This window comes from Mytilus edulis, chromosome 7 (assembly GCF_963676685.1).
Source record: "Mytilus edulis chromosome 7, xbMytEdul2.2, whole genome shotgun sequence".
Lineage (NCBI taxonomy): Eukaryota > Metazoa > Mollusca > Bivalvia > Mytilida > Mytilidae > Mytilus > Mytilus edulis.
This window is the reverse complement of record NC_092350.1, coordinates 60,962,897-60,988,823: the sequence shown is the minus strand read 5'-3', so window position 1 is coordinate 60,988,823 and position 25,927 is coordinate 60,962,897. Positions and strand designations below refer to the sequence as shown.

The 25,927-nt window shown below is 33.2% G+C and overlaps 2 protein-coding genes across 3 annotated transcripts in view; one reads left to right on the top strand and one right to left on the bottom strand.

The window, feature by feature from the left end:
• LOC139481922 (kinesin-like protein KIF21A) overlaps nt 1-25,927 on the bottom strand; it is a 275,709-nt gene that overhangs the window by 134,355 nt on the left and 115,427 nt on the right. The window lies entirely within an intron of this gene.
• On the top strand, nt 20,283-23,515 carry LOC139481926 (tripartite motif-containing protein 2-like). Its single transcript, XM_071265492.1, has 2 exons — nt 20,283-20,352; nt 21,700-23,515. The coding sequence occupies exon 2, from the start codon at nt 21,708-21,710 to the stop codon at nt 23,391-23,393; it is 1,686 nt and encodes a 561-aa protein (XP_071121593.1). The 5' UTR covers nt 20,283-20,352; nt 21,700-21,707; the 3' UTR covers nt 23,394-23,515.

Sequence of the window (25,927 nt, the reverse complement as noted above, 5' to 3'; positions counted from 1 at the left end):
TTTTATATAGATTAGACCGTTGGTTTTCCCGTTTGGTTGGTTTTACATAAGTAATTTTTGAGGCCCTTTATAGCTTGCTGTTCGGTATGAGCCAAGGCTCTGTGTTGAAGGCCGTACCTTGACCTATAATGGTTTCCTTTTATATATTGTTATTTGGATGGAGAGTTGTGTCATTGGCACTCCTACCACATATTCTTGTTTCTATAAACATGTTGGCGACAATTAAAGTAAAATTTTAAAACGTTCAATCTAATGCGAGTATACCTTATTTTCCGATATATAGTACATTTGCTCGTTTAAGCAATTCACCATACGTATTAACATATGATAGCAGGACAAGTTGCTTTCTTTAAAAAAAGAAATGCAATCGTAAACCCAAATGCTTGTTTGGCATTATATATATATTAGATAATTGTTTAATAAAGATGTATTGTCTTATGTTACTTTTGTTGTGCATAAAAATTAGAAACTGACATTGCCTGTTTAGTGGTTTAAATAATGTAATACCGGCTTCACACATCAACGTATAGATCCGACGTACGTCGGCCGAGGTAAAACAAATCATGCACGCTACCAAAACGCTAGTAATTTTGATGCATTCAACCTGTCAATCATATCTGTATCGTGTGCACAACGAGCTTAAAGCGTGTATTGGGTGTGCGTAAAGCGTACCTTAGCGTTTCTCCTAGTCTTCCTACATTCCCAACTGCAGGTATGTCTATATGTGAATGTTTGTCAATAAGTCTGTCACATTCACCCGTCTGTTTACATGTTTACCAGTCCGTCTATGTCCACTGGTTTGTCTACATGTTCACTAGCTTTGAAATAGCTTTCGGTAAGTGCGATTATTTCAGTGATTTGTGTCTATTGTTTTTATGTAAGTGATTATTGTGCACCGTACCCATAATTTTAGGGACGCGAATTGCAACTGATATTTTACAGTTTTTTCTTGCGATGTGTTGTCCTTAAGGTTTGGTTCATTTGGGAGGGTTGGGTTTATGGCCACCACATTGTTTATGTGCCAATGTCCATGCTAAAGCCAGAAACATGTAGTACAGTGGTTGTTGTTCATAATTCATGTCGGTCAAGTTGTTTTCGTAAATTATTTTGTTATCAATAAGGCTGTTTAGTTTTGTTTGATTTTTGTTTTTAAATCTTAATGGTCGGGGCATTTAATAGCCGACTAAATAGTGGGTTTTTTTTTCATTTTTGGAGGCCACTCGGTGGCCTTTAAAGACTTACTACCACGTCATTGTAACTCTGGTTAGTATTTGTATCATTAGTGCTGGACCATGGTCGATCCTATATGCACCTTTGAGGCAGGCGGGATATTTTTGTAGATCTTGTACAGCTCAAACTAATGTGAGTAGTTCCTGTACTTCTATGTCTAGTCCCATGTTGCATGATTGGAGAGGGTGTAATATCCTCTGTAGGTTTGATGAAGTTTCACCCGTATCGGACTTCTTTTCCTAAATGAAAGCTTTAAGGCGACGAGTATTTTTGTATGCAATGTGTCCTTAACGTGTCTAAAACTGATCTGTAGCGTTTTCAACGCTCGTGTAGCGTGTATATTATGTGCGTGCAGTTTACAGGTATATACGTTTGACAAACGCTTGAGCTGAATGATTTTTTTTATGTTCCATTAAAATTTTCCTGAAGTAAAAGCGTTCACCAAGCGTATACCTTTGCATTTCGACGTACTTCAAACTTATGGAACGCGTGTTTAAACGCTTGCGTTAGAGTTCCTCTGGTGAGCAACTAAGTTACGCTTACGATGACACGGACTTTGTTAATTTTCTTTTTTGACTGATTGTTTTACATTGTCATTTCGGGGCCTTTTATAGCCGACTATGCGGTACGTGCTTTGCCTGTTGTTGAAGGCCGTACGGTGACCCATAGTTTGTATTTCTGTGTTATTTTGGTTTCTTGTAGATAGTTGTCTCATTGACACCAAACCCGATATCTTCTTTTTTATATTCGATATCTTATCGCCGACCTGGTTAAGTCTGCTAAAAATGCATGCATGATTCATTTTTAGGTTATCAGTCGTAATTAAAGTGGCACATTAAATTCGTTGTTTCATTGCTTGAAGTATCATTTCTTACATCTGCATGGTCAAATGTGTATTTTTTTTAAATAAATTTTAGATTTAGATTTCAGTCACGGTTATTTTTTTCCCCTTCATATTGAATATCTATACTTATCAGTCGCATTTTAATGACGAAAAGGATTCAGAGGTTATTAAAAAAAGTAAATAATGTTGCAATATTTAAACAAAGAAAATAACTTTAAATTTGCAATATTAATGAAAATAAATACGGACATAACTTTCATAATTAATTTTAACGTTATTTTCAATAAACGATTTTTTTTTTAAATCCTCGTTTTACACCTATTTGAGGCACGTATTTATGATTATATTTGATTTCCATGTCCTTGGTCTATCCTAGACGTAAAATTTCAAAAAGTAACCATTTTTTTTTTTAATAAAGTTGCAATATTTAACCAAAACAAATAACTGTAATTTAATCATATGCAAGAAAGACTTCCCTTTAATTTCAGTATAAAAAATAAATAGCTTGCTTTTTACAACGTCATGTACATCTTCACTAAACGTAAAATCTAAAATAAAATGCTACTAAAACTCTTTCTAAAGATTTTATTTTTAATTATTCTCGTTCAGAATACAAAGCGCATTGTTTACATGAAATCTTATCTCATATCTAAACACAGCTGGTTACATCGTTTGACTAATTAGGTTAATATTAGCAGCTTGTAATCGTGTGCAAGAAAAAAAAAATCTCTATAGCAACTTAAGATGCTAATGCATATTCAACAGATTAGTAAGCTATTGCGCATGCATTTGAAAGGTGGTCATAGCTATTGCGCATGTATTTGAAAGGTGGTCATAGAAAGACCAGAAGTGTTCCGACTAACATCCGGTGTTCCGAAAGACTACATCACTCGTCCAATATATACTGCGTAAACCCTCAGGGGTTTACGCAATAAAATAATTCTTTTACAGAGTATAAGTATTGATTTGTGTTTGTTTATTCCACATTGGCTAGATTTATAGGGGAGGGCTGCGATCTCACAAAATATGTATTTATGGCGTATCATTAGGGTCAAAAGTATATTTTGTTGCAAATGCTATATTAAATACTGCAAATGCTCTAATAGATATAGCAAATGCTATAAATTATACTGCAAATGCGGTAATTGTAACTGCAAATGCGACAAATTGTAACAGCAAATGCGACAATTGTAAATGCAAATGCGACAATTGTAAGTCCAAATGCAAAAATTAAAACTGCAAATGCCATTTTTGTTTTAAATGTAGCATTTGCTATTATCTCACGTATCAAAAGGGTCAAAAGTAAATTACTGCAAAAGCAACAAATTGTAGCATTAGCACCATTCGCAATTGCATTTCGCAAATGCATTCAGAATAAATGGGTTAATCTTCAATAGGTCCTCCTACTTTTTGCTAAATGATTATATATATATCTTATTAGAATAAATTTGAATATATAATCCACCTTATTTTATGAAATGGTGAAATATGGCATGAATGAATAATAAATATTACAATGAATTAGTTTTATTATACATTCATGCCAATTATAAAATTCTATAATGCAGGTGTGTTAGTCAGTCATCTATGCAGTATCAATAATTGCAGAATGATACCCGAAACTAGCCAAAGATCAAGAGATTCAAGAACTTTTTTTAACACTTTGTTAATATCAGACACCGACCATTTATGTTTTTCCTTTTTACCGGGTTGGTTTTTTTTTTGGGGGGGGGGGGGGGGCTTTTAACCCTTTTCTCGATTCAATAAATTTGGAATCTAGTTATTGGTGAAGGAAAAATATTTCAGTAATAACACTAATAAACACAATTTTTATTTATGAAACATAATATACAGTTATACTGGGACTGAGAAATGGGGTCCGGGCTGTGACATCAAAAGTGTCCTAAGATTTGTCATAAAATTATCTTAGAACAACTTATAGGACAAACCTAAGACAGTCTTATGATATATCTCAGACTGCATGTGCATCGAAGCCTTCAAGGTATCTTAAGACAATCTTAAGATAATATAAAAAAAAGAAGATGAGGTATGATTGCCAATGAGACAACTATCCACAAAAGACCAAAATGAAACAAACATTAACAACTAAAAGTCACCATACGGCCTTCAACAATGAGCAAAGCCCATACCGCATATAAAAGGCCCCGATAAGATAATGTAAAACAATTCAACCTTGAATTGTTTTACATTGTCTTATCGGGGCCTTTTATAGCTGACTATGCGGTATGTGAAACGAGAAAACTAACGGCCTTATTTATGTAATACATGTATTAACAAAGATGCCCAATCGCAGTCTTTAGTGATTTTTTTTAGTTGCCCTTTAATGATATAATTATTTTAACAAGTGCATGTATTTATGTTTCTTGTAACATGTGTATATTATGTGTGCATTTTAACCCGTCAGGTCAATTAAACTTCAAACATTTCTACATATTATGTTATTTATTTCATAATATATAAAATAAGTACCACAAGATATTATAAATCAGTCATGCAGGTATTTCAAATTATTCTTTTGACAAATATTGATTTTAGTTGAGATGATAAGACATTTTTTGATAAAAAAAATATACTAAGGGGACGACCATTTGATATTTCGGGGGGGGGGGGATTCTGAAAATAAATAACTCAGCCTTGATAACAACAAAAATAAATGGTTTGTTATGTGGTAATTTGAAAATAAATTACTTGACTTGCAATGTATTGAAAATAAATAACTCAGCAGGTCTATTAAATCGAAAGTATGAGAAGGCACCAGATTCCTTCATCAATTCATTTTTTTCCCAAAACAAATCGGGAAACACATCACAATTTTATTTTATAATGAAAGTAAAAATATTATTTAAAAATACTTGAAATGTCTTAAAATTGGTTTCATTTAACTTGAGATATATTGTCTCAAGAAACCTTACCTCGCTTTTATTTTAACAGGGCCGTAACTACATTGAGGCAAATGCCTCATGTAGGAAATTTCAAAACCAAATGCTAATTGTCTCCATATCAAATTGTGTTCAAAGTGAGTGCCTTGCAAGAAGCAATTCTTTTCCCTCAGATGTAACCCTGATTTTTCGGGATCAATGTTTCTTATTTATTTGTCTTTTGTTCATTGACCTTCTGTATTCTGTTAATGTCGCATTCTTTTTGTAATCTAGTAATTTTGTTATAAACTTGATCATGAGTTTAAAAAAAAACAGCAGCCACAGACTTAACTATGTGAATTTCCTTTTTTACTTTATCATGCACATTGGTCTTTTGATGTTGTCCCTAGAAACTTAAGTCTTAAACTAAATTTATACATTTTGCTTTTAGACCAAAATATTGTAAAAAAAAATGATTAAAACAAAACTTTGCATTTTCAAAGTTATGAATATTTCTTCTGAACACTCAGAAAGCAGGATTTTGCATCATTTGTTCTAAAAGCTTCTTGGGCCTTCAGTGACTCCAAAACCCTTAAAAAATGTCCTCGCTCCGCACGGCAAAATATGTTTTCCAAGACTTTTACAAGAGGCTAGTTACACCAAACTTTAATACTATGTATGTATGCAGTACATGTAATATGCAGTTGGGGATATGAAAGATTCATTTCTGCAGAGAATGATGATTAATTCTGATTAAATGATACATAATGACTTGACTATACATGTATTATTTATAATAAACAAATCTTTTAAAAGTTGTATGATTTTGCATATCATAAATATAGTTGTGAAAATGAATAATCAGTCCCTTGCTTTAATGAAACTGAAAAATCTGGCTTCAACAGTGCAGAAAATGAATAGTCTTCCCTCTTATTTTAAGAATATAAATAAATGATCAAAAACAAATCATCCTGCCCCCACCCCCCAGAATATCAAATGGTCGTCCCCTAAATGATATGAAATAAAATACTATTTACAGTATATCAAGAAAATCTTTAATGACGAGAAACACACAATATATATGATTATAAAAGTTGATAATAATAATGATGATATATATATATAAAAAAATGACTGAATAAATATCTTATAGATCATATAATTTTGATACATATAGACATGGATATATCAATATATATAATTATGGCTAATGTGAACCTTAATTTCGCAACTTCAATTAATATATAGAAGTTTTACGCCTTTTAAAAATCATATGACCGGTTTTGGTGCACACACATACAGCATTAACATCTGATAATAATTAAAAAAAAAACACTTTGAGATTATTTTGGTCGTCAATAGATAATATGGTGCAGTACTTCAAAAATCAAGATAAAAGGTCGCATGCCGTTTTCAAGGAAAAACAAAATTGAATATCTAATTCCAATTTGAATAAATACCCTTTTTACTGAAGAACGATCGACAAATTGAATCTTTTTTCCTCCTTTTTCATCCAAAAAGTGGAAATCTACATCAGTAAATGATTTTTTCGACTACGCGTATGCGACTTTACAACTTGAAGCTCTAAAGAGCCTGTGTCGCTCACCTTGGTCTATGTGAATATTAACAAAGGATGCATCTATGGATTCAAGGCAAAATTGTGTTTTGGTGATGGTGATGTGTTTCTACAACTTACTTTACTGAACATTCTTGCTGCTTACAATTATCTCTATCTATAATGAACTTGGTCCAGTAGTTTTAGTGGAAAATATTAGTGAAAATTAACAAATTTTATGAAAATTGTTAAAAATTGACTATAAAGGACAATAACTCCTTAAGGGATCGATTGACTATTTTGGTCATGTTCACCTATTTTTAGGTCTTACTTTGCTGTACATTATTGCTGTTTACAGCTTATCTCTATCTATAATAATATTCAAAATAATAACCAAAAACTGCAAAATTTCCTTAAAATTACCAATTCAGGTGCAGCAACCCAGCAACAGGTTGTCCGATCAATCTGTAAATTTCAGTGCAGATAGATCTTTTCGTGATAAACAATTAAACCTCAGTCAGATTTGCTCTAAATGCTTTGGTCTTCGAGTTATAAGCCAAAAACTGCATTTTACCCCTATGTTCTATTTTTAGCTGTGGCGAACATCTTGGTTGGATGGCCGGGTCACCGGACACATTTTTTAAACTAGATATCCCAAAAATGATTGTGGCTAAGTTTGGATTAATTTGGCCCGGTTGTTTTAGAGAAGATTTTTGTAAAAGATAACTAAGATTTACGAAAAATTGTTTAAATTTGACTATAAAGGCCAATAACTCCTAAAGGGGTCAACTGACTATTTCGGTCATGTAAACCTATTTGTAGATCTTACTTTGCTGAACATTATTGCTGTTTACAGTTCATCTCTATCTATAATAGTATTCGAGATAATAATCAAAAGCAGCAAAATTTCCTTAAAATTACCAATTTAGGGGCAGCAAACCAACAACGGGTTGACCGATTCATCTGACAATGTCAGGGCAGATAGATTTTGACCTGAATAATAATTTTACCCCTTGTCAGATTTGCTCTAAATGCTTTAGTTTTTGAGTTATAAGCCAAAAACTGCATTTACCACTATGTTCTTTTTTTTTTTGCCATGGCGGCCATCTTGGGTGGTTGGCCGGGTCACCGGACACTTCTTTAAACTAGATACCCAAATGATGATTGTGGCCAAGTTTGGTTAAATTTGGCCCTGTAGTTTCAGAGGAGAAGATTTTTGTAAAAGTTAACGACGGACGACGGACGTCAAGTGATGAGAAAAGCTAAATTGGCCCTTTGGGGCAGGTGAGATAAAAAAGGGATAGTTTTCAGCTAAAAATTATGTATTTTTTTTTTAAGTAATAAGAACAACGACCGTCAAAACCTTACAAAAATGATTGAGTGTTTCATATGAAGCTAAATCCAGTATTGTCAACTATGGATTAAACATGTTCAATCCATTTAAACTTATGCAATTCGGATTCGTTCGATTTGAACATTGTATGGCACAACATTTAGACAAAAAAATTTAAATGCTAACAGAGCTTTGATAGATCATAGACAATTGTCTTATGACATTGCAAGTGGGTAACATCGTTCTCTAAAAATAAGTCTCCAAGATCATTGACGGCCGTGCGGTGACCTACAGTTGTAAAATGTCTGTAGCATTTTGGTCTCTTGTTGACACTTGTCTCATTGGCAATCATACCACATCTTCTTTTTTATAAATACACTGCAAGGTGAAAGGTTTTCTCCTTGCCGAACTCCATTATCGCAATTAAGAAATGATGACATTTCGTCACTGTCTTTGATACACGAATATGTTAGTTGTTATTTCTATTTTGTTTTGGCTCCGACTCTGACTGAGGCTTATGGTGATATAATAATGACTATATTATACTAGTATTGTAATATCTTAATGCAATTTAATTAGATTGATCTTAATGTTGACCCAATCTATACCCTCTGTGTGGGTATACTGTTTTACCTCTGTCTGTCCGTCCGTCCGTCTGTCCCGCTTCAGGTTGAAGTTTTTGGTGAAGGTAGTTTTTTTTATTAAGTTGAAAATGATAGTGTGATTTCGGCATCCGTGTACTATGGACACATTCTTGATATAGTTTGTTTTCAGGATGTTGTGCTGTTACACCATTTTCCCAGGTTTGGGTAGGGTGCCTTCAAATAACTTACCCCGCCACATTCTTAAAGCGCCTGTCCCAAGTCAGTATAGCTGGTAGTTAAGTGGTTGTCGTTGGTTCATGTCTGTCATACTTGTATTTTGTAACTTGTTTTATTATATTTTATCAGCCTTGCCCCTCCCCCAACCAGTAAAAAAGTAGCATGTTTTGGGGAATTTTAAAATAAGCTCGCGATATAAAATCGGAACCCCTATGAGTGTCGTCATTTATGTCTGATTGGTCACCACGATATTCATCAAATCGCACGGTTGGGTGTCTTAATAAATTGACATAATCTGGAATCACATATTTCGTCCACTCTAATTTTTAAGGTCCTGGGTTTGAATTTGTCTCCTGATTTTATCATTTTTCGCTCACGCTACATTAGTCGCTAATGTTCGCCACAAAATTAGATAAAACTCAGATGAGTGATACATGTACAAGGGGTAGAAAATGATACGACCAAAGAAGGCGGGTACATAGAGTTATCCAACTCGAATATTTTTATTTGTGTAGTTAATAGTGATGAATCAATCCCTTGAAACGAAAGGTGGAAACCGAAGATCTAGTAAAAAGAAAATAGATCCAGATAAAAAAAGACATCGAACTAGAACTCCACAGAAGGACAGTGGACACACAAACAACGAAAGAAGAACAAGAATAACTGAGCAGTTGCAATAAGTATGTGTATCAACTCCAATATACTCAGACAAAAATCGCCGACAGCCCCTCAAGAAGTTGTTGCAATGGTTCTAAACCTGCAGAGAGCGTGTTACTCTCTATATACACCACTCTGCATGACATTTGTTGTTGCATCTCGCACAACCAAACGGACGTCCATCTTTGGCAAGGGTTTACTGCCATTCGGAAGAAGACCAAATGATCATATTTCTATATCCACTTGCATTGTAAATATATATTAAAATCACTTGAACTTGTCCATCGAATGACTAAGAACAGATAATGCAATTTATCAATGTTGGTTGGTAGATATGTATTAGTGAAAATAGTGGGATATATTTACTCAAACAACGTTTAATACATGATATAGAATAATTGAGATGCGGAGTAGCGAACACACTTTGTGAATCAATGGTTGTCGTCTGTTTATGTGGTTCATAATTGTTTCTCGTTTCTGGTTTTTATATAGATTAGACCGTTGGTTTTTACACCAGTAATTTTGGGGACCCTTTATAGCTTGCTGTTCGGTGTGAGTCAAGGCTCCGTGTTGAAGGTCGTCCCTTGAGCTATAACTGTTATACATTTTTAGTTGTATGGAAAGTTGTCTCATTGGCACTCATACCACATTTTCCTATATCTATTTGTGAAGTTTTGTCGAATAACTAACATGAAAAAACGCAGCTATATATCTCTTCCAAATATGTAGATTTGATATTAAAAGCAATGTCTAGCTAAATAAAATATATGAACGGTCAGCACTGATTAAAGTAGTGTCTCCTTCATGACAGGCTTGCTTTACCTGATAATAGTTTACTTTTACAAAGTGTGACTTGGATGGAGAGTAACAGTTGTCTCATTGACACTCATACCACATCTTCTTATATATATTGATCACGGTAAAACACAATATTGAATGTACGACTATCATTTTTAGTGTTTGGTACAGGTTGACTGTCACTGGGCACAACAGTTCAACATAGAACCCAATGCGGACAACCAGAAAACTCTTTTTGTCAGAAAACACTGTCAAACATCCAAACGTACTATTCACACTGATCTGTGTCCACACTTGTTTGTATAGAAAAATTGTCACCGACTGATAATTTTACTATCGATGTCACAGTTTAAACTTAAACTTGCCTATTTTTGAGCGTATTATTAATTAACTCCACATCTGATGACATATCCTTAGATTAGTACAACGTGTTCCCATATAGATCACATTTTGTATATGTTTATCAAAACTTGCAAGGTTCTCGAGTCATGGTATATCTTTCATAGTAATACCAGATAGATGGTATGGTATTACATGTATCTGTTGTGGTATACTAATATAAAAAAGAGTAGTTCAAATACCATGTCAACAACGATTCTACGAAGGAGGGTCTTGATTTGAAGGGGGGTCATACATTTCTGTATACTTTAATTTGTATGTACATTTTTATTTATATTTTAGCATCTTAATAAATGCTTTTCTTTATTTCTTTGTCCTTTTTTCTCTATTCTGTATCTGTTCACCCATTATTCTCTGTTCCGTTAACACCATCCACACCCTCATGAAGAAGATTTTCTATTACTGTAAAGTTATTAAACTTTGTCGGACTAATTTGGAGTGTCGGACTAATGAGGTGTCGGAATATCGGGGCGACCCCCGTATTTTACATTGAACCCCTATATACTATGGACGTTATATTTAAAAAATAAAAACATACTTAACCCTCTACTATAGACCTTTTAATTTTAAAATTCAAGCTGTTATAACTCTTTTTCGAAGTAATTATACTTCAATGAGTAGTTTGTATGTAGTTTACTTGTTCAAAAAGATGTTTTGAAAATTTTATTTACAATGCAATTACCCAGTTCAATGCATCATCCAGAAAATTAAAGGAAGCATCGTCATTGTCACGTCATTAACAATGTTTTGAAATACGCTCAGAAATCCGTGCAAATTATTTGGATACGCCATTAACGAAAAAACGCTGCACATGTTGTAGAAGTTTACCAATTTTACAGGAATAATGTCAGAAGAGTTCTTATTCTGCCATGTCAAACATGTAATTAAAAGAGGCTGAGGTAAATTTAGAAATAGGTGGAGTCTCAAGTAAAAAGAAATAACAAGGCGTTTCCATAATTCTTGAAAATTTAAATAATTTGAACTATTGCAAATGCTTTAATTAGTGCAAATGCTATAAATATTAGTGCAAATGCTATACTTATTAGTCCAAATGCTACATTTGTGATGGCAAATGCTAAAACTATTAGTGCAAATGCTATACTTATAAGTCCAAATGCTACATTTGTGATGGCAAATGCACCATTATATACTTTTGAGCCTTTTGATACGTAAGTATACAGCATTTGCTACAAATACAGGTAAAATACCTTTTGCTATAACAATTACAGCATTTGCAGTATTTATTATAGCATTTGCACTAATTATATAGCATTTGCAGTATTTAATATAGCATTTGCAATTGAAGATATAGCTTTTGCAACAAAATATACTTTTGACCCTTTTGATACGCCATATGTATTAGCCCTATCGCATGTATGCTCATGTCAACCCAGAAACTTTAATCAGTTGTTAGCCTTGTGGATTTTTGAATTTTGGTTCATTTATATGTTGTGGAGTTAAATGTGGCGAATATTTTCGCTGAACTAGTTTTATATTTTCTCGCTAAGGTGCAAACTCATTTATGACCTACAATTATTGTTGTCTTTTTTTTATATTCCCCGTCTCCATTTTCAATTCTATTCATTTAATGAATGGCAATAATTTATTTTTAATTTATTGAACCATAAAACTAATTTTTGACTCTTCACATTGAATAATCCGCGAAGCGGATTATGTAAATTGTGAAGAGTCAAAAATTAGTTTTATGGTTCAATAAAATCAAAATAAATTATTGCCATTCATTATAAATAAATTTCTATCAAAAATAAGGCTCAAAGAACTTTTTATATTATTTATATTAACAATAACAACGTACACACAGGTTGGCGTATGAATACACAACGTCAGAGTGGGCGTGTCGCCATCAAAATTGACAACATTGAAAATAAAACTAATAATTTTAACCAATCAGAAAACAGTAAAAACACCAAATTTATTTATATATGAATAGTCGATGTTTTCATATGCAAATCGACGACAGCCACTAAACTACAGGCTCCTGACATGGGACAGGGTATCATAGAATATGGCGTGTTTGTATAGAGATTTCAATTTTACTCTCTCCTAAACTAGGACACTACGTAAGAACAAATTTAAAAAATCAGTTAAGATGTTTGAATCAACTCATCATATTGCCAAGAACAAACAAAATCAAAATCAAAAACAATACAAACAAAAACTTTCTTTCGGCACTTAGTTACTGAAAAAGTTCTATTTATTCACTTTATAGTAATTACTAGAACACACCCGTGATATCGCGGGTACGTGACTGATATATAACTATGCGTATGCCTTATTTTAGTATTGGTATTGTCATCTGATAAAGTCATGCCGATTATAACATGTGTTATAAGGTGCACAGTTTTCTCTGCTTTCAAAATCTTTCTGTTTGAACCCGTCGACCTGGAACCTATCAATTATTAGTAATATTAATAATTTGGAAAACAAAAGGGCTTGGAATGAATAATTTTTTACTCAACAGTATACAGCAAAATTCTAAATACACTGTTTGGTGGTGCGCCTGTCAGATGCGGAACGTACAGATAAGGTAATAGGTAACAGGTGAATATACTATTGGTATCGGTGTCGGACTCGATCCGGAACTTCTTAATTATTGGCAATATTAATTACGTGGAAAACAAATGGGCCTAGAGTGGTGTAATTTTTAATCAACACCATTGTACTATATTAGTTATATATAAAGTTGAATTCTTTGATTCATCGTTTTTACGTGATGACGGCTGACAAATTGGACCTCGTAATTTTAGTATTATAGATATGTTATGCGAAATCATATGGTGGCCTTGTGCTCTTTTCTGTTTATGGTCGGTCGGGTCGTTGTCTCTTTGACACACCAAGTACCCCGTTTCTATTCTGTACTCAGTGAAATTTGTTTTCTCATAATGTCTTAACTTAATTAATTGTTGAATCTTAAAACTCCTCGATTGTCTTGAACAGCTGCGATTCTGTTGCCGAAGTTAACCGAATCGTGACATTGATAAACAATCAGCACAGAACAAGTGGATCACGTAAAAAAAAATTAAGTGAATTGAAAGAGCCATGATATATTTTTTTATATATTTTTCATGTGATACCGTTTTTAAATAAAACATTTCCTAACCAACTATACGATGATTTGGTGTATTTGATTTGTCCTTTTAGAACAGTTATTACTATTTGCCTTTCAGTACACTTTTGTTTGTAATCTTTTATCAGGGTTTCCATCTGTCAAACTTGGGCTTTGCGTCGACCAAAATATCGACGAATTTAAGTACATAGAAGAATACGAGAAGACAATATTATATGTGGTCACTCACCATTCCCATGATTGAGTGACCACATTTATGACGCCTGTGGTTTCTTTCTACACGACTTATGAAGTCACGTATAGTTAAAAGTTCAAAGAAAGTTGAAAAGAAGAGGATCCCATTCAGCGAAATAAAAAAGTCCAACAAGAATACCTCGAAGTAAATTCTGTGTTTATCTAGAAAGTTTTGTACATGCACTAGTCTCGTCTCACTTATAAAATTATCGGCCAAACTGTTTATTCCCAACATGTTCAATGGTTCCTTGTGTTGTGTCAGAACAAAATAAAATAAACTGTGTTTTATGGTTAATGCAGTTGTTTCACCGGCAATCATGCAACAATTCAGTTTTTTTGTCTCTTTTGTTTGTGGATTCATTATTATTCGTCGAACACGACATATTGTCTTAGGTTAGGGAAGAGTTGCATGGGACGGCTCAATTAAATAATTGGATCAGACCCCTGAATTTCCTTCAACTATTTTACATTTGTTTATGTCAGTGTCTATCATAGCTTATTATGCAGTATTGGTTTTGCTCATTGTTGTCGGCTAAACAGCTACATCATTTGGTTGATGGTTGTCTGATTGGCAATCATATCACATTGTCTTATAATATATAAACATCACATCATTCGTAATGTTAAGATAATTAAATATGTGGTCTTTTAATAAACCTTCATATTGCATATTATCAATATAAGTCCAATTATGATAAGTAAAGCCGTCGGAACATTTAAGTGGGTGCAATTCTATTTTAAGTCGGTGAGAGATGTTACATTAAGTATGAATATGTGAAATTTGCAATCGAATGAGAGACAAATGGAAACCTTTAACGATTAAAACGTTGTAGATTTTAGAGACGTATTCCATCTTAGTGAAACAGAAGAGAATCCGGATCCATTATAGGTTTACATGATCTTCAAACCAGCTTTGAAATGAAAAGGCTGACTCAACAATAATAACAAAGTAATGACCAGCCCTGTCCCTCAATTTACAACTGACCGGCTGTAATCGATATATATACATTGTAGTGTAGTGTAATATTCTCTTCCTATTCCTTTTTACATCAGAGGCCCCTGAGGGGCCTCGGGTGTATTGCCATCGCCTACTTTTCAAAGATCTTCAAAGATCAAAGAAATGCATATATAATTGATCATAATTAGTGTTGGGAAAATAACCGACATTATGAACCCGCGGACATTAAAGTGCAGAATAAAATTCCTTGTCGCTTCTTTTAAATTCATGTTTTCAATGGATACTAAGATTTTTTTGATTTTTTTAAATGCAAATTATTATATGAAAATGTTTTGTCGTTAGAAATATTCGTATATTAATCAAACGATCTTCAATATCAATGATATACCGAAAAAATGTTGTTGCGGATGAATATCACGAATGCATATTCATCAAGTGAGCAAGAGCGAGAGAGAGAAAATCAATTCACGCAATTACACACAGAAAGGTAATTATATTTCAATTATTTGATTTAGAGTAACATCTTTAAACCGGTTGTAGCATAATTGTCTATAATATTAACGTAGCAAAATCAGGAATATTTAATCTGACACAATATTAAAATATTTTTCAGGCCGCGTCCCCAGCAGCCATTCTGTTCTGTTTGAGAAAATCCCTCCTTCAAAGGAGCACTTCGCACAATGACGAATAATGTTTATATAAATATCTAACAAGACATACTACGTACGCCTCGTGAGATGAGTGTTGGTTGAAAATACCTACAAGGCCCTTAAAGATAAGTTCCTTTCTTCATATTCTTTAATGCAACTATTTGTTTTTTTTAAAAGATCTCAACATTTTTTTAAGTTAAATTTCTTTTCTTCGTAAATAACAAGTAGATTGATCACGTGGACACACACGTGGAACTATTTTCTGTTTTTTAAGGTACTGTTTCGGATTTTCGCTCCTTTTCCGACTTGGTTACTTGCATTTGTATATTTGAATAATTATGTCCCTTGACTAGAAAAAAAAGCGGATTTTGTGAATGAATTTGTAAGTAATTCTTATATATAATTATTGGTTGAAATAATTGTATTTTATGTAATAATCAGAGATTCTTCGACTTCTTATTCTTCCAAAAGAATGAAAGAGATGGATTATTTTTGAGTGTGAATTATGACTCTTGCTCTCTCGTAAAAGCAAAAGTCTTATTTTAGTCTCAGAATTTGGGTAAATCACATTTACTGAATTACAATTAATGGCGTTGTCCGTACCATTTACTAGCCTCTAGATATATTTAGAGAATCCTTACAGTTTTAGAGGTATAAATGTAGATTAACTGTCATGTTTTTTAAGTCTTCCTTGTAGTATTGTATAATTTTGGGCCATAAAATACATGTCACATGTACATGTATTGCCAAAATTATTAAGTTGTGTAACCATATCAATGAATGTAAAATTTTAGGTATTTGAATTAGACATTTGTTCACGCATACATGAGTACTTGAGCAAATACAATCAGTTAACTGTCACTACGAGCACCCATGAGATCTTAAATTGAGCAAATATGATCACTTACATTTATGAGTAAAATTTGAAATAGATCTACTCAATTGAGTTAGATATATCAATTTTGAGACTAATCGAAATGGTTATTTGAGCACACATGTGGCTATTTACACTAATGAGAGCAATATTGGGATTCTGCATGAGTAAACTTAGCAAATCTTTATAGCAGTTAACTGACATGCCAGCTCCAGACTTCAATAAAACTGACTGAAAGATTATGATTTCATCGTATGAATATCAAGCACAATCCTTCCTGTTAGGGGTTTAGTATCATACCAATGATACTATCATAACATATATGAGAAGAACATAACCAGTGTCATGCCAACAACTGTTTTTTGAATAAATGTGTTTAGTTCCAATGCAAAGACCCTATAAGTGTATCAATATGAACGCCAAAATATGCAATCTTTAATGACCTGATAACAGTATCGTTACTATTCAAAGGTTTTGTTAGTTTCTGAGGTGAATACTGACACCTTTGTGCTATCTATAGATATTTTCATGTATAAATTGATAATTATTTTAACCAATTTATACATTTTTTTAAATTTGTTTTTGACAATTTTTTGTTCATTTAAAAAAATAGGGACAACAGAGTTGGTGTATGTGGGTTCGATTCCCACCCTAGGCATTCATTTATATTGGCTGGTGCAAAGCGGGCAGTTTAGCTTAGTGGCCCCACACTGACTCTGTTGTTCATATGTCACTTAAAAAAATCAGGCGGCCTTGTTCGGGTCTTGCCATCTCTATTTTTCTTTTTGTAAATCATACACAACAAAACTATTGAATAATTGTGAAAATTATACCACAGATAACTATGGTAAAACTTGAATTGTTGTTGGCATAATTAAACTTGGCAGCAATGGCTGCCATCCAAGATCCAAAAAGTTTTTATATTGATGAATAATATATCAGATTTTGATTCTTTTGGTCACAAAACATTTTGGATGGTACACTGTAGGTGGTGGCCAAATTTTTATTCTTATAGGCTTAAAGCTTTCGGGTCTGAAAATTGCCCAAAATCATCATGTTTTGACAAAATTTGGAACATAAAATGTACTCTTATGAAAAGAACTGATTTATTGAGCGTTAAGACTTTAGAAATATACCCATTTGAGAAACCAAATTGTGAACTTTTTGGAGCTTTATGTTAAAGTTTATATTTTAGGCCTTTTGGACAAGAAGTGAAACTTGTCCTTTGAATCAGTGGTTTCACACTAATAACCATACTATATATAGATAATACTAAGTATGATATCTGTTAGAAGATAGCTCTTTCACAGTACATTGTTAAACTTAAAGATAAATGTATACCAACAATGACCAATATTAATGATGGAATGAGATTATACACAGTAACATGTATATTATACTGTCAGTGGCGGATTCAGAGGGGGGCGTACAATGTACATGTATAGCTGCAGATTCTTATTTTATTCTTTTAAATATAATGGATAAATAATTGACTGTGTTGCAATAAAACCAAGATAACTCAGTGAAGCTATTTCTGAACATTAAAAAAGTTTTTGTTGACTGCAACAAAAATCTAGAATAAGGGATAGTAATATTGTTGTGTTAACATCCACTCCATTAGTGATTGATCCAAAAGCTAAATGTTCCAGAAAGTAGAAGACCTGGCCATGGATACTACATGAACAAACATTGTTAATAAATGTCATTTGTAGAGCAGGATCTGCTTACCCATCCAGAGCACCTGATATCACCCCCAAGTTTTTGTGAGGTTCATGTTGCTCAGTCTTTAGTTTTCTATGTTGTTTTTAGTGTACTTTTATTTGTCTGCATATCTTTTTTAGTTTTAGTCATGGAATTGTAAGTTTTGGTTTATAAGTTTGCTGTTCATCTGGTATCTTTAATTTAGCTCCAATATTACAATTTGTCTGTTTTAATATAATGATTGTCTTAAACCTCTTTATCACATGATCATAGTTCAGTGAGCATTGGTGAGTGACTATATACATGTAGCTACTCCAAGAATTGTTTGCTATGTTGATTCTCTATTATAAGTTATATGCTAACTATTTTTGTATGTGTGCAACTATATGGTTATAATGCCAATCTAACAGTTCTCATTTGACCACATAATCATTGATAATTCACAAAGTTAAGTATCCTAGTTCAAGTCAGTATATCAGATATAATATACAAATATATATATATATATATATATAGCATAGCAAATTATATTATTTGTACTTTATTGTAAAGTGAACATATCTGTCCGGCAAGTATGATATAAACACCTGTCATTTATCAATAATTCAACACAACTTGAGGTCCTCTGATGTTCAGTACTTCAGTACTTTGATTTATAATTCTTTTATCGATTTCACTTTAAAATCAATATACTCAGAGTGTCGGTCTTTAAACATAAAGCGTTTTTGTATTCGGCTTCATGGCAAAAAATATTTGCTTATACTCCATAATACCGAGTGGTTAGCTAAGTGGAGAAGCGGTGAATACCGATTTTCAAGTACTAGTATTTGTATTAAACCTGTCGGGCATCAGTCGAAGCCAACAACTCAAGCACACAAAGAATGCACGCTATGACGAAACCAAGAGACGATGCCGTTCTATTAGATAGAAAATAATTATTGAAAAAATAATGCAAAAATGAATTAACATTTTCATTCAAGAGTAACAACTCATTTTAAGTGTCTATTGCCGATTTTGATCACAAGATTCATTTAGATTGGAATTAGTTTGCTTCCTATTTTTTGCTGCTTATGGTTAATTGAGAGTTTCTCAAATGTGTAACTATCTTCATTGGAGGATAATAAATCCTTTAACGAATCATATTTTTTATGACGACTATCTGTTAAAACAGCTTAACTAATAATTGTTGCTGCTTAATTTTTTTCTCTGCAAGATTATATGCAAAAAGATAGAAAATGATCTTTCATGCCAATTCCCATCTTCGCTAGCCAAGGGTTACGATCCACTACCGTGAAGAGAACGGGAGTGGATCGTAACCCTTGGCTAGCGAAGATGGCCAATTCCTCTCAGAAGTCATTTGATGATTTTGCTTTGTTTAGTTGTTTATTATGTCTCTCTATCGGCTAGTTGTAGCCACAACCTACATGAAAATTGGCATTAAAGTGCAGTCTCTGTCTATTAGCGATTCGACTGGTGATTGCGGTCAAGTTGGCTTGAAAATAAACTTGTAGATCCGTTGTTTTCCTAATGGTTATGCTTTTTATTAGCTTCTATTTTACTAATTAAATTTCGATATCAACTTAAGTTTTTGATAAAATGCAAGCAACGGTTAATATCGAAATATAATAACAATTACTCCTATGCGTCAGGCGTCAACTGACAATTTCCAACATATTGACTTATTTATAGATCTTATCTGAGCTGACATTTTTGCTGTTTAAAAATGAGACTGCAATACGTTAACCATTTGTTGTAGTAGTCTCAGTTCAAATACATGATCATTTTCAAGATTATGTCCCAATAAATTGATACAAATCGTAGTTTAAGGTCAAAATCTCTCATAAGGAGTCGACTATTACAGACTTTAAAAAAAACAAATACATGTATTAAATAAATGTCTCTACTTATCGCTTCTTGTGGCTATTGTTTGAAGATCTGGTCTAGCTATTATTTCAAGTTAAAAGCGAAAGCAACAAAAGTTAAAAACCTGCGAAATATGCTTAGAATGAAACAAAATAAGGGCAGTTCACACAAATGGGGTTGTCCATTTATCTGGAAATTTCAAGGCGGCTGGAGCATAAACGACTTTTCGTTTGCAAAACTTTGGTTTTCTTAATTGAAAAACACTAATGAAATAACTACAAATCAATTAGAAACGCAAAGATGAAAAAAAAAAAGAAATGTCAGGAATAATTATGTTCATTTTTAATACACCGCTATCGTACTTGCAAGTTTGAAAATTCCCGGCATTTACCAGTTTTTTAAACAGTCACGTGATCCATAACCTTCCTGGTAAACCTGACGGGAATGAACTTTATTTCTATTTAAAAGGTATTTTTTTTAGTTTTTTGGGGGGATATTCAGGATTAATTCTTCTCTAGATACTTTTATGTATTTTCCCTTATACAAGAATGACCTAAATATATAAAATTTCAAAATGTTTATGAATTTCAACTTTCGTTTTTGGCTCGTACGTATAACGAATATATTATGTTTATGATTATTTCTATCAAGTCCCAGACCTGGGTCAAACTGTTGTCTTTGATGGTTTATAATTTCATTGGTATAAACAAGGATATGTATGATACTATACCAATACTTGTATATATATGATATATATATATTAACAATTGTACCAATGGAAAGGTTACTAACAGGATAACTTAAATATGGTGTACATTGTATGTCTTAATACCCCAGCTTCTACAAAGGGGCCAGTTGACAAAACACCAAAGAAATACCACCAAATCGAAAGAAAAGTCCAAATCTTGTAATAGTTATATATCTTTATATGTGAAAAAAAGAATAAATTCCCAAATTTTATTTGACATAATTGGTTACAACATAATGAAAAGAACCGTAACTCTTATCCTTTTTGTGTAACAATATAACATGTAATAATAACTAATACAGTTTTTAATTTATTCCCCTAAAAAAATAGAAAAATAGAGACTTGACACAATTGATTCATGACATGTTTTGTCAAGTAATGTATTAGTCTTCTCTACCAAGATTATCATTCATTTTCGAATTTTAAAACATTTTTAAATGGTTGCTATGGAAACGAACTATTTAGTAAATTAAAAATTTTAACGTTTTCGAATAGCTTGGGGTTTCGTTTGTTAACAATGCAAATATTCATATTGTTTTTATTGATTAACTAAATTTCGATGGGACTTTAAGTTCCCTTATTTTCAATTTCAAAAGTGTCTTTTTCACCTATATTCAGGCAAAATGTTGTTTTGACGGTTACCATGGCAATGCACATTATACACATAGGCGGATCCAGGGGGGGGGGGGGGGGGCTGGAGGGCCCGGGCCCCCCTTTCGTGGGAAAAATTTGGTTGATTATATAGGGAATCATTGAAGCATGACTGGAGTGCCCCCCCCCCCTTAGGTCAGTCAGCGGGCCCCACTTAGGAAAAGTTCTGGATCCGCCACTGATATGGGAAAATAATGACACAATTTACTCATATACCAATGTTTTTATCATCTAGGGCAAACAAATTAATTCTGTGACATGTCATGAATCACCCTCTGCATGATTTTTAAAAATACAGGTACTTTAAACCCAAGTCAAATTGAATTCAATTTTAGAATATTTACTTTTAAAGATGGTACCACCGACTTCAAAACTATTGTTATGGCTAATCATTTATGATTGATTTTATTTTGTAGTGTGTTTAATGGCTGAATCATCTCAAAGCTGTGGTGTTTGTGACCTCCGTCACATCAAAAAACCATGCATAGTCTGGTGTACAGAATGTGACGAGGGACTATGTTCAGAATGCAAGGAACATCATAGTTTGTCTAAGTCATCGAGAAGCCACAGTGTGATACCTATTGCCGAATACCAGAAACTGCCAGCGGATGTACTGAAAATTACTCAGTATTGTACCAGTCACGATAACAAATATCAATTCTATTGCCAGAAGCATGAATGTCCCTGCTGCAGCACATGTATCGTGGAATGTCACAAAGAGTGCCGGGAAATTGTCGAATTAAAGAATGTCATTCGTAACGCCAAATCCTCCAATGCTATGTGCGAGATAGAGGAATCGTTAGTTGAGATAGCAGAAAATCTAAAGAAAGTTCGCCAGCATCAACAAGACAATCTGTTGACTTTTAAAGAAAAAAGAAAAGAAATCGAAAAAGAATTAAAGAAAACTAGAATGAAGATCAACAACCACCTCGACAAACTACAAGAAGATTTAATAAAACAACTCAACGAGCTCGAAGAAAAAGAAAACTCTAAAATTTGTCAGTTAATGGCCTCGCTAGAAAAGAAAGAAAAAGAAATAGGAGAATGCCAAAATAACCTATTGAACATCAAGAAACACGCAACAGATCTTCAAATGTTTCTCTCCATTAAGCAAATAGAAGAGGACGTGTATAGCAAAGAAAAAAAATTGCAGGCTCTGGTAGAAGGCAAGGAACAGCATACTTTATCATATCAGATCAACACCTCTATCCAGAATATCATATCCGATATCAGAAGTTTTGGGGAAGTGCGTATTGAATCTAATCCATGCGACATAGTTCTGATCAAGAAGAAGGCCAGACAAGCCCAATTGATGATTCCAATCGTTCCAACAAAATCCATAGAAAATATAAAGGTAACGATACATAAAACCATCAACACTCAAACTCGAGACTTCGTTTACGGATGTTGCATACTTCCAGATGATAGATTTGTATTTACTTGCTACTCGGCCAAACAATTAAAAGTTTTCAGCAATAAAGGATCAAGCGACTTTGAGATCAAGATGCCGTGTTACCCGTTTGATATAGTATACATTAGAGAAGACAATACATTGGCTGTATCAGCTAATCGTCCAGGGACCATTATCATTATAAACCTGGAGACAAAACAAATGATTAAATCAATTGCATTTGATTCGAATATTGATGGCATATCACTAAAAGGTAATCAATTGATTTATTCCGGTGAAAACAAATGTATAGGAATGATTAATCTAAATGACGAGTCTAAAAGTGTTATAGTTCGAGACAAAATACCCAGTACATGTTACACTGCAACCTTTAGGGACAACGTATATCATACAAACAACGATAAACACACTGTCATATGTTATAATCTACAAGGTGAAATACAATGGACATTCCATAACGAAAGTGTTCTGAGGTGTCCTCGTGGTATTGATGTAGATAGTGATGGAAATGTTTACGTGGTGGGATACGGATCGAATAATGTGGTAGTTATCTCCCCTGATGGACAACAACATAGAGAAGTATTGACAACAAGGGATGGTCTTGGAAATCCTACATCACTCCATTATAGTGGACCAAACAATCAGTTGCTTGTCGCTAACTACAACAACAACAAGGCTTTTTTATTCAATTGTAATTGAAAAAATAACACTTTGAAATTATGTCTGTTTAGATCATTAATTGAAAAGTTTATGGACAGTAGACATTATCTATTTACACAAACAAAAGTCATGAATTTCTTCATAATAAAAATAATAATTAACTTTTCAATATTTCTCTATAACATCTGACTGACGAACGACACAGTTTAGTTTAGTTCGAACAACATTTTATCGAACCATATTTCTATCTGTAATATAAAAATAAGGAGATGTGGTATAATTACCAATGAGACAACTACCCACAGAGTTCAAATGAAGTGGATGTAAGCAGTTATTGTCGGCTACAAAAGGTCCCGACATGAACAATATAAAACAACTAAATTAGAAAACTGACGGCCTAATTTATGACAAAACAATTTCCGAAAAACATATATGACATACTTAAAACAATGGCAACCACTGAACTAAGTGCTCGATCCTGACTTGGAACAGGCACATAAATATAATGGCGGGGTTAAATATGTTTGTGTGCGCTCAGTCCTCACCAAAACCGGGCTGGTGTTACAGCACAACACAAGCCTAAACTATAATAAATCAATTGAATTATCAGTTCACCATTTAAAACTATCATTGACGATATCAAACCAGACGTGGATTCGGCCTTTTTTAAACCACGGAAACGTTCACAAAATCAAATCCGATAAAAGTGGGGTTTCAACCACCAGAATACCACCCCGCACACCGGATCCGATAATGCACACTGCATCCATGCATTAATGGAAAAGTAAAATCTTTAAACATAAGTGACACTTTAGAATGTATTATTGAAGCTCAAATAAAACCAGATGCTTCGCAGGGCGCAGCTTTATACGACCGCAGAGGTCGAACCCTGAACAGTTGGGGCAAGTATGGACACAACATTCAAAATTGATACAGCTCTGAATTTGGATTGTGATTAAATAGTTGACACAACATAGATTTCTGACACAGAATGAATGTGGTCTAAGAACTTAAACTTAAAACTTAAAATTTTTAAATTGGACATTTACCTATTGTGGTCCAATATCCAAAATATAACTACATGGTTAGATTCAGCATATCAAAGAACCCCAAGAATTCAATTTTTGATAAAATCAAATAATGTTCAATTTTGGACCCTTTAGACCTCAATGTGGACCAATTTGATAACCGGGCCCAAATATTAAAAATCTAAATACATGGTTAGATTCCACATATTGAAGAACCCCATATATTCATTTTTTTTTTTAAATCAAACAAAGTTTAAGTTTGGACTCCGATTTGGACCAACTTGAAAACTGGGCCCATAGTAAAAAATCTAAGTACATGTTTAGATTCAGCATATCAAAGAACCCCAAGAATTCAATTGTTGTTAAAATCAAACTAAATTTAATTTTGGACCCTTTGGACCTTAATGTAGACCAATTTGAAAACGGGACCAAAAATTAAGAATCTAAATACACGGTTAGATTTTGCATATCAAAGAACCCCAATAATTCAATTTTTGATCGAATCAATATTTCTATACGAGAACATGTTGAATGCGACGTGGATATGAAACATGTTTTGTACTGATCAACATGGTGTCCTATATGTTTAACGTATGTGCTAGTTCCCAAAGTAACGATTCACAGAAACAATGTCCTGATACCCTTACAACAATGATGTATTCTTAAGATGTGTGACACAGAAAATGTACTAAGACTTTTGGTTGCTTTTTAAGTGGGGACTGACACAAATGGTACATTTGGTAACTGTGTATAATTTACAGTAGGTGTTTAATTCCTACAACTGGTGACCTTTCATAGACTGATCATTTTATTCCGCCGTCAAATGCTTTCAATTCGTAGGAAAACAAGAGTGCACACGCCTGCTTTACTTATCATTGAATTTATGTTGAAATGTGTAACATGAAGTTTTTACAAGTATCACATACATTAAATATTATCAATGTTCTGTGATGGTGATGTCATGACGAGATGAACCAGGCAAGACAGACATGTACACCTTATAATCTTTCAATACACTAAATATAGTTGACCTGTTGCCTATAGTCTCTGGAAGGCTGACAAAATTACGAAAATTAGACCAATGAACCATGAAATTGGGGTCAATGGGAAATAATACAAGCCAGACGGACACGTACACCTTATAATTATTTCATTTACCAATAATAGCTGTTCTATTACTTGTCTTTAAGGATTTGAAAAACAGATCGAAACCAAAAACACTTAACATTGACCAATGAACCATGAAATGAGGTCACGGTCATATGATACTTGATAGAATGACGTGTATACCTTAGATTAATTTGATACACTAAATAGAGTTGACAGATATACTAGTTGAAGTACTTGGAAAACAGACAAAAACCTAACATTAACCATGAAAATGAGGACAACGTCATACGATACTGGCTAGTGACATGTATACCCTACACTAATGTTATACACCGAATACAGTTGACAGTCAAATATAGTAGTACTTGAAAAAAACAAAAATAACCCAACAATTAACGTTCACCAATGAACCATGCAAATGAGTACAAGGTCATA